This window comes from Suricata suricatta, chromosome 3, assembly GCF_006229205.1.
Source record: "Suricata suricatta isolate VVHF042 chromosome 3, meerkat_22Aug2017_6uvM2_HiC, whole genome shotgun sequence".
Classification (NCBI taxonomy): Eukaryota; Metazoa; Chordata; class Mammalia; order Carnivora; family Herpestidae; genus Suricata; species Suricata suricatta.
In genome coordinates, this window is record NC_043702.1 from 110,548,447 (window position 1) to 110,562,871 (window position 14,425).

Here is a 14,425-nt window from a genome sequence, read left to right on the forward strand (position 1 = left end):
AGAGAGGAAGGGAGTTTGTGCATTTGGATGGATTTCAGAGAACCCTCCAGACCCGAGATTCAGTCTGGGTCTGTTGAGCACACACCAGGTGTATGTGATTAAGGACGGGAGCCTGGGAAGAAGAGAGTGTGGTAGTGAAGTATGTGAAGGCCGTATCCACACATTCCTTTTCTGTTGTGGGGACAGAATGTACAGTCTGGAAACTGAGAAGAAAAATAAATGCTTAATTTAACAGGAGGAAAAGACCATATAATATTTACTTTTGAAAAAAGATTGAGCATTTGGTTATATGAAAGTTTTGAGAATTTTAATGACTGCCCCCAAATCCAGCCCTTTATGACACCGATTTATTCAGGGATCTTAAGGTCAGTAGGATAGCTATGATCAGGCACAACTTGATCCTATTTACATAAAGAAACATTAAAAATCCAAGATGTCCTTTGTAACAGAATCAGAAGTTTAGTAGTTGAACATAACAGAAGAAAATGCAGAAAAGCCTTTTAAATCTCCCATTTCTTCTCAGCAAATTGCCAAAGGAAGCAGAAGTGGTCGATGACCTTTTTTTAGAACTCTGTATGTACAAGACTGCTTGCTGATGGGTCAAAAATTAGAAAATTTGGTTTCTATTTCAAGAAGCTTCTGAAGAATACCTATCTAGTCACCATTAAAAGCCTTCATAATTCAGCCACCAATGGGAATTCTCTCAAACGGAAAAGGCAGGCAATGAACTGGGGTTGACTTCAGTGCTATCAAAAATCCTTCATCAATTTACATCAATAAGGTAAAAATGATGAATAGCTATTTGGTCACCAGCATATAAAAGAAAAAGAAAAAAAAGCTAAATCATAGCAAATGGAAAAATTCTGAATATGGATTCATTTATCCACTCTACCTTAGGTCAAATAGACATTATATGAATCTCCCCTTCAAAAAGCTTATAATAAAGTGCACCAGTTCATTGAGAATAAGCACAGAAATCCAAAGAATCGAACATTCGGCCACAATGTATGGGGCTGTTCATTAGAGACTGAATCTGAATAACCAATAGCAAAGTCTTTTTCATTAAGAAGGTAACTGTTCCATCACAAGTGAAGAAAGCTTTTTATATCCCTTAAATATTGGTGATAATGGAATAAATTCTGGACAAAGAAAGTCACACAAGTGATTATACATATGAAAAAAAGGCAGGTTCTAGGGTACAATTCCTGAGACAGACAAACCCTGGGTCTGATCTTATCAAGAAGTTCTTACAGTCTTTTCATTTTGTTTTGTTTCCCCTGGAATTTAGTTCAATAGAAGTTCCTAAAAACAAACAGAACTCAGAATGGATCAAAGTCACTTGAGAACAGCCACAGGCTGGTGGGAAATGGGCTTCTGTCCGTCCCAGGTTCAGGAGGCACTTTGAGCAACCTGGCCACTGCAGTGATAAAAACACGGTTTTCTAGGGGTGAGATCAACCAACAGTGTGACAACACCCATCTCACCAAGAGCCAGTTCGGATGTGAGACAAACAATAAAACAGATAGAGCCCGAATAGAAAAAGGTGCCCAGAGCTACACAGATGCCAAGTTTTCACAGCTCTTTTTGTTTCTTTTACTGGGTCTGCTTTGACTTTTAGACACTAGTTTCCATTCTATGTTCCACGAGACTTTGGAAGTCTACTAGCGTCTCTTTACGAGGTCCTTTAAAGTGGGGACATTTTCAGTGTGCCTCGCTTCTGTCGTTTTCAGGTACCCAAAGCGTGGCATTCACAGAGCATGGATATCATTCCACTTCCTCTCCGGTGGTTTGATAAGCTGTGATTCAGCTAGTGGATGCACTAGAGGCCGGTGGCAGCACAGGGGAGGCCAACACTGCTGATGTTTGACGGCGTGTGTCAAGGACTTGGGGGTGGTCAGCGCTGTGTGGCTTGGGAGGAGAGTGGGCTACATGAAAGCTATTGACACTCACATGTTTTTGACCAGAAGACCCATGAGAAGGTCTTTCTGGACTGCATGGTAAGTGGAAGTATTCTCAAAGAGTGAATCACTATTTAAAATCAAAGTTTGAGAATAAATAAGGCACTAGATTGATGTAAGCGACACAGGAATCTAAACTATGGTCTCGAATGGTGTTTGCATTCTTTTTCCCCTTTGGGAAATAACTCCTGGAATTTTATGGAGGAAAAAAAAATGGAGGTTAGTGGTTACCCTCTTCCTCCTAATTTCTGGCAGGGACATCTGTCAGATTGTTTTTGTGTTGCTTTACTTTTTCTCTTGGGAAATAACTAGTGGGGTGTTTGTGTGTGTGTGTGTGTGAGGGGGGGGAATGGGAGTTGTTAGTCTGTTTAGCACAGACGCAGAGTCAGAAAGAGAGGAAGGCCACTCCTAGGAGGGTAGATAAAGCATCCAAATGCAAAAGAAAGTTCTGCCAAATTAAATGTTCTCTTAGGAGACTTGGGCCTGTTATGACACTCTCTGTTCAGGGGCTGTTTTCCTGGCTGCCTGGAGGCCAGCGCTGCCTCTGGGAGTCAGCAGCCTGGTGGAGCTGGTGGGCTGCTGGGCCAGGGAGGGCACAAGGTCCCAGGGTGCAGTTCCTGGTGCCACTGTACTGATGGGCACAGAGGGGAATGGCAATGGGGGCCCTTTCATAAAGCACACCATTCTCTCCTATCACAGCTCCATTATGCCAACTCAGCGCTTGTCCCACAGCTGTGACACACATCCCGGTGACACTTGAGAACTAATGAGGAGGCAACCACATCTCTCTTCTTCGACGCTCTTTTCAAACCTAGCCCTAGTTGCTTTTCCTTGTCCAAAACTGAACTTGATATGTTTGTCTCCATGCCTACTCTTTGCTTGTTCTTTTTTCTTTCTTTTTAAAATCATTTCCAAAGCCACCTTTACTTTACTGAGATGATAGGCAGGCTAGCCACCTACTCAAATAACAACTGAGTATATGGTATATATTTAGAGTCTTATGGGCCCAGCCATCACTGGTAAAGAATTTCAGTAAGAATCATGCACTCCCTCCCAGCTCTCTTCACTGGTCAAATGTCCAGTAAAGCCTATCTCGGAAGCAACAGGAAAGGAGTTATGTGGCCACTAGCTAACCATCAGTGGCCCTTCCACAACCAATCAAACCCACTGGGTGAGAGTCATAGGTTCTTCCATGACTCTACCTGGCGAAGCAGAAAGCAAGTCTCTAGATACAAAAAATAATAATTGAGATTGCTTCCCCCCCCCCACTCTAAAAACACATGTATATGCTGGTCCTAAAAGACGATCCCCAACACAATGTCTGGCTTTGTGTGGGTGTTATTTATGCTGAAGTGACCCGACAAAACACACCACCAAAATGATGATGACAATCCTGATCTCCAGTGGGGTTTTTGAGTTACTGTGTCCGCCCACATTTGGGGCCAGAGGCTGTGGATTTGTTTTCCCTTGTAGGTTGTCTAGGACAACCTGGTACGGATTACATCAGGGTACCACAAAGATTATTTCAAGAAAAAGATTATATATCACAATGCTTAGCATTTATACAGGTTCTTTTGATTTTAAAACAAGTTATAAATATTTCCTACCATGACAACATCCACGCGAGGTAGGTGAGTATTACTGTCCCTACGTGACCAATAGAAACACGAGCCCAAGGAGTGCAGGACTCTATCCCAGGCCCTAGAGAGTCAGGAGCAAGCTTAAGACTGGCCTCCTGGTGGAAGAAAGTCTCCCACATGCTCTGGGCTCCCAAGAGGCCATGCCTGTCTCTCATGTGGCAACAGTCTCCATGAGTGTAGGGTTATACACTGTATAGATATAAAAGAGCAACACATGACGACATTGTAGAACAATAATCCAATATTTTTGTTTCTTAGTAAAATATGTTAAGCACAGTATTTAAATTGCATTTCTCTGAAAAGCATTTGGTATATTAAATAGCTCTATAAAGGTTTGCTGGCATACCATTAACAGCATAATGAATGATCCTAAAGAAATTAAAATCCACAGATGCATAGAGAGCTTTCCTTTATAATACTGGAAGGTAAACAAAAACGTGAAAAACTACTTTATTCTCATAATGCAGACTTAATAGCTTGCTGGATATTAGCAGGCAGCTACATAATGTTTCTGAGCTTGAGAGAAAGGATACATATTGCTGGATGTGGTTTTAAACTATAAATTTTAGGGGGAAATGCAGTTGAAAGGAGCAAACGAAAGACTGCCATTTCCATCTGGTCTGCACTCTGAGGAATTCCTACATTTCCAAGAGATGTCATCAGAGTTGGAACTCGCATTGAAGCGAAGATAGGGGCACTGCTAATAAGAACATTTTCAGGGAGGAGAAAATGACACAAAATAAAAGGTGCGGTATCCGAAGAAGATGGACAAGGAGGCAAAAGGGTGCTTTTCAAGAGCGCGGAGGCTGGCGTGGGATGCCAGCTGTTCATGCTCGGCCGGCTGGACGGGTCTTGGAGACAGTTTACAGAGCAAACACTTGGCTCGATCAGCCCCTTGTCTGGGGTGAAAGCCGCACTCACCTCGCTAAGAAGGGTGTGAACGCGCTGACCTCATGCTAAGTTTTGTAGGAACAGAGCAGGTGGGGCTGCAGAAAAAATCCTAAAACTAGGAAGGAAGAGGCATCAAAGTCTTAAAATCTGTATGCAAACGTAAAAACTAACTTCCAGGCTGAAAGGACATTCTCTGTCAGGAGTCACAGATACAAAAACCCTACACTTAGTGTACACGCCGCTAAGATACTGTTACATAAGATAGTACAGGGCGTTCAGAGAATATTTTTGTGTGAGTGTGCTTTTTTTCCCTAAAAAAAGAAATATTAAATTGGTTTTCTCTCCTCAAGTCCTTTATGTAGAAATAGGAAACGGGTGCTGTCCTGCGGTCCCTTCCCGTTAGGTGCTGGCGGGGTCCTTGGCGCTGGCACTGTACATGGCACTTTTGTTTGAGGCAGGTCTGAGTCGGAACAGGCTAGAACAGTTGGGCTGCTTGGTGGGCTGCAAGGTCCGGGCGTAGGGCGAGTACCAGTCCCGCTCAAACACATCCTTCAGCTGCTTAATGATGCTCCTGTTGTTCCTCACATCGGCCTGGTTGATCACGAGGCCCGTGCCAGCGTTCTGGGTGAAATCGTTCCCCACCCAGTCAAAATTGCCTGCGAACAAACAGAGGAGACAATGGTGTGGAGTTAAGGTCACTGGGGAACATTCTGCATTTAATGAAACAAAGAGCAGATGCTAGTTAAAAAAAAATAATGACAGGGAGATTGAATTGTGCTGACAGCTCAGAAAGAAAATTCCAAGAGGCCTTGCATATGGTATATTAATATTTGCATATTATTTTGGCATTTTCTTCAGCTTTGCTCAACTTGAAACTCAAAACAAGGAATCTTTTGGTGTGTGTGTGTGTGTGTGTGTGTGTGTGTTGGTAAATGTTATTTCTTATTGACATTCACAAGACACACTAAATACAGCAACATTTAAAATATATAGGAATACACTTCAAAAGCCTGTGAATAATTACTACTTTCTCAAAGAGACAACATCAAACCACATATACAAATGAGGGATCCTAATTACAGCACCGATTCCTGCATATTGAAGAAAAAGCTGAAGCTGGAGAAGGAGAGCCCTTCCTATCTGGATACACAACCCCCTCCTAGCTTGGGCTATAAATCACTCCCCAGGCCCAGGATCTGGCTCCTTGGCCCAGACATTGAGGAGGCTGTGAGGACAGCAGGCTCCCTAGCACAACTGTCCAGTGTTAGTTGGTGTATTAGTCTGTGAGGTCTACTGGAACCAAGTCCCATAGATTGGGTGGCTTACACAGCAGAAAACTTATTGCCTCATAATTCTGGAGGCTAAAAGCCCAAGACCAACATGTCAGGAGGGCTGGCTTCTGAGGGCCTGGATGGAGAATCTGTTCCAGGCTGCTCTTCTGGGCTTGGACGCTGTCAGCTTCTCCCTATTTGTCTTCACATTCTCTTCCCTTTGTGCATGTCTGTCTCTGTGTCCAAATGTCCCTTGTCTATTAGGGCACCAGTCAAATCAGATCAGGGCCCATTCTGATGACCCCATTCTAACTTGATTATTACCTCTGTAGAGACCCTGTCTCCAAAGAAGTTTATATTTTGAGGTACTGGGGGTTAAGGACTTCCAACATTTGGATTTGGGGAGGACATGGTTCAGCCCATAGCAGGTGGTGGGGTTGGAATCTGTCCTAGAAGGGACTAATGGTACATATGTCACTTGCACATAGCCCACCTTCAAGGCAAGAGTAGATAGAAGGGAAGCTACCCCAGAGTTCCATATGAACCTCCTGTCTTGGCATCCATTCGTGAGAGGGCTCTAGTGGGAGAACAGTACCAGTATTGTTCATTTCTCCAATCTGTTTTGTCCTTCATTTAGTTCACATTTACTGAGTGTCTAATGTCTACCAGGTACACAGGGCCATGTTATTTCTTCTGATTATTTCTTAGGGACCATAATATAAACAAGAAGATGACAGCCCCTGATTGCCCAGGGACCCAGGAAGGGAACACAAGGATTATAACACAAAGGGATGTATGTATACATCCCACAAGGGCAAGGGAAAAAGAATTTCTACCTCTGTCTGGATGAATCAGGAAAGCATTTTGCTGGGGATAAGGGTAAATTCTTTACTACACAAATGGTAACTGAGGGATGTGCAGAAAATATGATCAGGGTCTTGGAGCAGGAGGTAGAAGAGTTAGGGATAAAATCAGAATATAGGGGCCTTAGAGAGGGAGAAGAACTGTTCTTTATTAAGTGCCTACTATGAGCAAAGTGCTAGGCTTGGCATTTGTATCCATCACCTCAGAGAGTTGGTAGGATTTATGGCCACTCCACAGATGAGCAGCCTGAGGCTCAGAGAGGTGAACAGATTTTCCTGTCACATGGCTAATCAATGATGGACCCAGATCTCCACAAATGATCGATAATGCCATAAATGAAGCAGTGTTCTCACCAACAAAGATGTAGCTGCATCAAGACCGACACAGTCATTTCATAAATTACCACCAGCCTGAATCTGGGCTAAGCTCCCAGCTCTGTGCTCCTCTTTGGTCCAGAGCTGGTTTCATAAAGAAAACTCAAGTGTAGAGTTTGGTTTCCAGTCTCTCCATGGTTCTTTAGCCACAGCTGTGGGGATATTTGCCGAATAAGACACTAGGCATCCTTGACCCAAGGCCTGGCAGCCATCTGAGGAAGAAGAGACATCCACAGAGAGCTGATCTGTGTTCCTTCAATGGCACTCATCTTGTGGGCCCCCTGGTGCTCTCTGGAGCCCCATGCATATCAACTTCCCTTTCCATATGGCACAAGTGGAAGTTGTTCCCCTGTTTCTCATTTTACCCCTTGAGTTTATTCCTCAGGCCTAATACCAGGTCCCTAACTCAAATATTATCAGCACAGAGAAAGAACTCTCCCTTCTCTTTTCCATCTCTGTCCTCCATCTCATCCGTCTCCCTGCCACACCCCCAAACACCACACTGATACCACAGATGGCTTCCTGGTAGACATAACTTCAGATGAGTCTGCCAAATGGTTCATAACATTGAGTTGGAGTCTGTTTGCCAGTGATGTGTTTCTGACCACGTGCTCTCAGACTCACGGTCATGCTCAGAGGCTTTATGGAAATGCTCAGCAGCAGCTAAATACAGAGCTGAACTTCTTTTTTTTTAAATTTTTAATATTTTAAAAAATGTTTTATTTATTGAGAGAGCGAGAGAGAGAGAGAGAGAGAGAGAGAGCATGAGCAGGGAAGGGGCAGAGAGAGAGGGAGACATAGAATCTGAAGACAGGCTCCAGGTTCTGAACCGTCAGCACAGAACTCGACGCGGGGCTCGAACCCATGAACTGCGAGATCATGACCTGAGCCGAAGCTGGATGCTCATCCGACTAAGCCACCCAGGTGCCCCAGAGCTGGGCTTCTTAAACTGGAGATTAGCAGCTGCTGCAGGTTAAGAGTTATTTTGAAGCCCACTGGCAGACAAGGCCTTCTATTCATCTATGAACAGAAGGACTTATGGATAAAACCCTAAAATTTTGTCCCTACAGCTGAGTGCCAGGCAGTGAATTTGTTACACCAATACATTATCTCCTTCAATATTCACTGCAATCCTATGAGGTGATAATTTCCTGAAGAGGAAATCAAGGCACAGAAAAGTTAGGTCATTTGTCCAAGACAGGAGTGTAAAAATACCAGAGCTGAGTTATGAAGTCAGGTCTGACCCCACACCCCACCCTTAACTTCTGTTCCGTGAGCCCATGTTCTGTTCTGAGCCCAAAGGCTTATGTAGTACCAACTGTGCATTTTCCCCAGGGACTTCAGCATCAGCTGCCAGGGCTGGAGCCTAGGACCACACCGAGCTCCACTCCTTCATGGACCATGCTCTCTAAAGAGCACAGACATGGAAATGTGAGGAGAAAGACAAGAGGGAAGCAGTGGGACAAGATTTTGGAGCCCTATTCTGGGAGATTCGGCATTTCCCTTCAGTACAATGGATGGAGCCAAGATCCTACATCTTTAATTCTACAAAGCTTTACTGAGGTTCTTCTCAGGAAATGCAGGCCCTGGCAGCTTTCACAGGCCTGCACAGGACTTCTCCACCAGTGTGACCATGTTTTCCCACCTTTCACTTCCTTATGGTTTGGCTAAACTTCTGAATCATGGATGTGCTCCAGTATTTTTCTGGGACGCTGTTGCACCGAGGGCTGAGACTGCTATTTCTGCTTCCAGAATTCAGGAGAACAGTAGTGCCATCCCCAGGTGTAGATGAGGGCATTGACAAGGGTATAGACAAGCTCACTGGGAAGGTGTATGGGCTTCAAAGAGATTTCTGAGTGCCTTCAACTAACTTACCACTCTGCCAGCCTTCAAACAATTCATACCATCTTCTGGACAAAATTGGCAAGCTAGATTGGTAAAACACTCCAGGGAATCCAAAGTTAGAAAAAGGATACCATTTGGGGAATCTTCAGCAAGATCCGTGAAGATCTGATGAGCTATAATTCCATGCAAGGACTAGGGTGCGTTTTTCTTAATTTGGCATTCTCAGCAGGTGTCTGAGTGATGACTTAAGAGATTTCCGGAACATGCTGAATAATTATGTAAACTATCAGTGAATTTTCTCTCTGGATGCTTTTTAAATATTTTTACCAAGACCTATGCTTCATTCTGGGGAATTAATGTTTTGCTAAAATGCTGTGTGTAAAATGAACTCATTTAAAAATGTATTATAATAGAGCCAGAAATAGACCCACATAAATAAGTCAACTGATCCTGAGAGAGGAGCAGAGGCAATCAAGGGAGCAAAGCTAGTCTTTTCACAGATGGCTCTGGAATAACTGGACATCGGCATGCAAAAAAGTGAATTCTAAACACTGACCCCACACCTTTCACAAAAATTAACTCAAAATGGGTCATAGACCTAAATGTAAAATGCAAAACTCTGAAACTCCTAGAAGATAATGAATCAGAAAATCTAGATGAATTTGGGTTTGGTGACGACTTTTTAGATACGACACCGAAGGTAGGATCCAGACATAGACAAGGGTACAGACAAGCTCTGATAAGCTGAACTTCATTTACAATTGAAGATGTTTACTCTGTGAAAGACACTGTCAAGAGAGAGAAGAAATAAGCCACAGGCTGGGAGAAAATATTTGCCAAAGACACATCTGATAAAAGATCATGTGTTAATAAGAGTTCTCATAAGAAAGAAAATGAAAAATAAGAAAAAGGAAGAAAATGAAAAAGAAAATGAAAAAGGAAGAAAATAAGAAAATGAAAGAAGAAAGAAAATGAAAAATCTGAACAAAAAATGGGCCAAAGACCTCATCAAAGAAGATACTCCGATGGCAAGTTATCATATAAAGAGATGCTCCACATCATAGTATCAAGGAAATGCAAATTGAAACCAATAATTAGCTACACCACACATGTGTCAGAAGGGCCCAATTCCGGAACGTGGACAACGCCAAACTCCAGAGAGGAGGCAGAGCAACAGGACCCCTCATTCACCGCTGGTGGGGACTCAAAATGGTGGAGCTACTTTGGAAGACAGGCAGTTCCTCACAAAATGAAACAGTCTTCCTATGCAGCCCAGCAATCGTGCTCCGTGGTATTTCCCAACAGGGTGGAACACATGTCCACACAAAACCTGCATGTGGATGTTTACAGCAGCTTTATTCATAATTGCCAGAATCTGGAAGTAACCAAGATGTCCTGAAGGTAATGGGTAGGTGAGTGGATAAACAAGCTGATAGATCCAAACAATGGACTATTATTCAGTGCTAAAAAAAAAAAAAAAAAAAGCTATCAAGCTATTAAAAGATCCAGAGGAAGTTTGGGGCACCTGGGTGGTTCAGTTGGTTAAGTGTCCAACTTCAGCTCAGGTCATGATCTCACGGTTTGTGAGTTTGAGCCCCATATCAGACTCTGTGCTGACAGCAGAGCAGACTCTGCACCCCGCCCCTCTCCTGCTTGCTCTCTCATTCTGTCTCTCTCTCTCTGTCTCAAAAACAAACATTCAAAATAAGGCAAATGAGATAAAGTGCTTTACAATGCACTCGAGAATGGGGGAAAGAACTCATAGCCCATATTCCTTCATTCCACACGCATTTTTCTTTTCTACTTGGACACTCTCACTTCATCTGCACAGTGTAAGAGCCACAGTGCTGTTTTGTTATTTATGTGCCTTCTTTTATAGATAGTAATTTCCACTCTGCAGTTGATGTCACAAAGCGTTACCCTGGACTCATGCATGCTGTAGGAAAGGGAAACAGATCTGACACACGAGCAAATAATTCCACCAGGAAGTATTATTTCTGCAACTGGGGTGTTAAACTATCTCACAAATAAAAACTAGGGGTGCCTGTGGGGCTCAGTTAGTTAAGCGTCCAACTCTTGATTTCAGCCCAGGGCCTGATCTCACAGTTGGTGGGTTCATCCCTGTGCACATGAGGATGTGCACTAACGATGCAGAGCCTGCTTGGGATTCGTTCTCTTCCTCTCTCTGCCCCTCCCCTGCTCATGCTTTCATGTTCCCTCTCTCAAAAATAAGTCAACATTTTATAAAGAAAAATAAAAAGGAACACGAATCAAGTATTATCTGTGTGTCAGGAGTTTTAACTGTGCAAGGGGTTTTGCAGACATTATTCCACTTAAATTTCACCCAACAAAGTAGGAACTATTATTGGCCCCATTTTATGGATGAGGAAACTAAGGTTTAGGGAGCTTAAGTAAATTCTCCATTGATAAGATGGCAGAGGTGGGACTGGGGCCCAGGCAGAGCTCAATTTGGCACTGAGCTGCCACCATGTCTGCTTCTGTGACTCACGACAGGTTGGGTGTGGTAGGTGGGTGGAAGGGACCCCTGTGCTCGCTCAGCTGCCGGGAGTGTCCTCCGATGAGCCGTCCACCTCCTCGCCTGTTAGATGAGGCAAGGAGACCAAAGACTTTCTGAAAACACTTATAAAAACATCTTCTGTGGTGTCTTCATACTTGAACCAGGCCCTAGAGGAGATGTTCAGTTCAAGGGCTCTTTGTCCTCACCCTTCTGTTTCCTCCAGGGCCCCGAGGGATGTGGAAGAACACAGCTGGCCCCACTGGCCCTCACGGTCCCCTGAGGAGGCTGACACCTACCAATGTAAGCTGCGCCATCTGTCACCATGTACTTGTTCCGATTTAATTTAGGAAAGGTGTGATCCTTTTGTTCCTTCGTAGCACAAACATTCTCTCTTTCCAGATCAAAAAATTTCTGTAAGACACAAAAATAAATCCATTCATAAAGCAGGCGAATAGATAATGTTTTCAGTTTTGTGCAAGAGCCACAAGAGGGTTTCTTATCCAAACAGCCGCAGCGGACCTCATACTAGGTTATTAAAGCCACAGTCTTGTTTCTCCATAGAGATGAAGCTATTTTTGTTCTCAAGCCTATATGGGTGACAAGAGAGAAAATTAGCATGCTCAACTAGGTCTATAATGAATGCTTTGAAGGCAAAAAATGAACACAAAATCCATTCACTAGGGTGAGGGACAGAAGTTGGTCTAATTCTCATTGTCACATTCCTCAGGGCGCACTAGTATCTGAAGCCGTTCTCCAAACGCCTTCTGGCAGGCATGCCGATGAATGAATTCCTCTGCGTTGCATACATTATAAGAAGCAGCAGGCTCTCGCGTCAATGACTAACTGATTAAACTGAGGATTTGCAAAGGTCAAAAGAGATTTTGCCAAAGGAACAAATCTTTTCCATCTAAAAGCCTAGGTCTACAAGCTCTTTTTATAAGCAAGTAAAAAAAAAAAATCACTTCAACCTGGGAATCCTGAATTTCAACTTTACTGTGACCCCAAAAGCACCTGAGGCCCGGGATGCGGAGGCTAAGACAGGGGGCTGACAGTAGGGGTCGGCGGGCTGGTGCCTCTGGAATCTGCTAGAACTCATAGCTGCTTGATGAGGCCTGAACTGTGACAGAGCTAACGGATGACACGTCATCAAAGGTGAGGTCTCAAATCGCCTCCACACTGGAAATGCTAAACATTTTCAGCACTATGTGTGGAATCTTTCTGGATTGAATGTCTATGGCTGTGGGATCATGTGTGTTTGAAGGAAAGAGGCGGAGAGAAAAATGAGATGCTATCTAGAAATGGAGGCATCATTTAGTTTTAAAACTGTAAGTGTTTGGGGCCCCTGGGTGGCTCAGTTGGTTAAGCACCTGACTCTGGGTTTCAGCTCAGGTTACGATCTCATGGTTCTTGAGTTTGAACCTCGCTTCAAACTCTGCAGTGTCAGTGTGGAGCCTGCTTGGGATTCTCTCTCTCTCTCTCTCTCTCTCTCTCTCACTCACTCACTCAAAATAAATAAATAAAATAAAATAAACTATACTAAAACATAAGTGTTCAAGTTTGGCTTGAGGAAACAATAAACAATAAAGGTTGGTTTTCGCCTTTGCCCAAGGGTGAGAAAGGAGTAATAACCTAGATGATCACTAAAGAGCCTTTGAAAATTCTATTCTGATTTTCTTCAGATTCCTTGGGATCAGTGGTGCACAGGCCAAAATCTACTTCCCAAGAACTGTCAGTTGTACATCATAGAGGACGGTGTCACCTGGGGCCACATTACCATGATGCTGCTGCCTTGGTTCCCTTTTTTCTCATGTCCTGTCTCCTGCAAAATCTGTCATTTGGAGGGCTCACTTATAGCCATGTTTTGTGGACTCTTCCTGTGGACTTGATTCCCTGAGAATGTTCTTAAGTCCTAGTTATATATCCGTGAGGTCCTGTGATACCTGCCTGTCACTCACTAACAGCATGGACATTCTATCACAACAACATGTCCACACACTCATTGTGGAATCAAGATGGATGTAAAAAAGAACAAAATAGAATTTAAGTTGGGGATGGTGTCATTACCTGAGGATCTACAGAGAACACATTTGCTCTAGAAAGTTGAAGATCTGGGAGACTAAAATGGCAGCAGAATCAACTGTATTCACTGATTTACTACTAGACACCTAATATGCTATAGGGGATAGCAAAGACTGCTCAAAAGTAATTTAGTTTTTGAATTTTTTCCCAAAGTTTATCTATTTATTTTGAGAGAGAGAGGGGGTGGGAAAGGGGCAGAGAGAGAGAGAGAGAAAGGGAGAGAGAGAGAGAATCCCGGGCAGATTCCACAATGTCAGGGCAGAGCCCAGCACAGGGCTGGATTCCATGATCCTTGAGATCATGACCTGAGCCAAAATCAAGAGTCAGACACTCAACCAGCTGAGTCACCCAGGAACCTCAAAAGTGATTTATGAACTTATTAAAAAATAAAAGCTGAGCTGACAGGGGCAATTTTGTGAATGTGGTCTCTTTCCCAAGAGTCCTCCTCGTGGACATAAATCCTCCCAAGCCAGGGGTAGGAGTGCCCACTCCTCTGAGGAGAGATTCCCTGCCTCACTCCTAGGCTGTCTGCTTTCTCAAGGCTCCAAGACTCCAGAAAACATGCTTCATTCAAGGTTCTGATGCTATGGAGGAGGGCACTTATGGGGAAGAGCATTGGGTGTTGTATGGAAACCAATTTGACAATAAACTATTTAAAAAATAATAAAAAAAACCAAAAACAAAACAAAAAAAGAGGTTCTGATGCTCACTTGTCTTGGAAAAGCTCCTTAATCATCTGTGTTCTAGATGTTGGCATGACAGGCTCCATTCCCACCTAGGCTTATCTTGATGCTTAGAAGTGCATGGCCTGCCTCCAATGAGGGCCAGAGTCTCTGTCTCATGAAATGACCAACAGTGAACTATTATTCTTTGGTTCATTCAAGTAAAGAGACCATGAGTGTTTTCAAGGATAGAGCTGAGTAAGTAGAGTAGAGAATAAAATGATGGATTCTACTTTCCTTGTAATTCTTGCAAGTCTTAAATG

At 43.5% G+C, this 14,425-nt stretch overlaps 1 protein-coding gene across 1 annotated transcript in view; it reads right to left on the bottom strand.

The window, feature by feature from the left end:
- Positions 1–290: 290 nt before the first annotated feature.
- Positions 291–14,425, bottom strand: part of PLD5 (phospholipase D family member 5) — a 327,662-nt gene continuing 313,527 nt past the window's right edge. Inside the window, exons 9-10 of the mRNA XM_029934829.1 lie at positions 11,658–11,772; positions 291–5,145 (exon numbers count right to left, since the gene is read on the bottom strand). Of these exons, the coding sequence (XP_029790689.1) occupies positions 4,889–5,145; positions 11,658–11,772 (372 nt within the window). The 3' untranslated portion in view covers positions 291–4,888. The remainder of the gene's footprint in view (positions 5,146–11,657; positions 11,773–14,425) is intronic.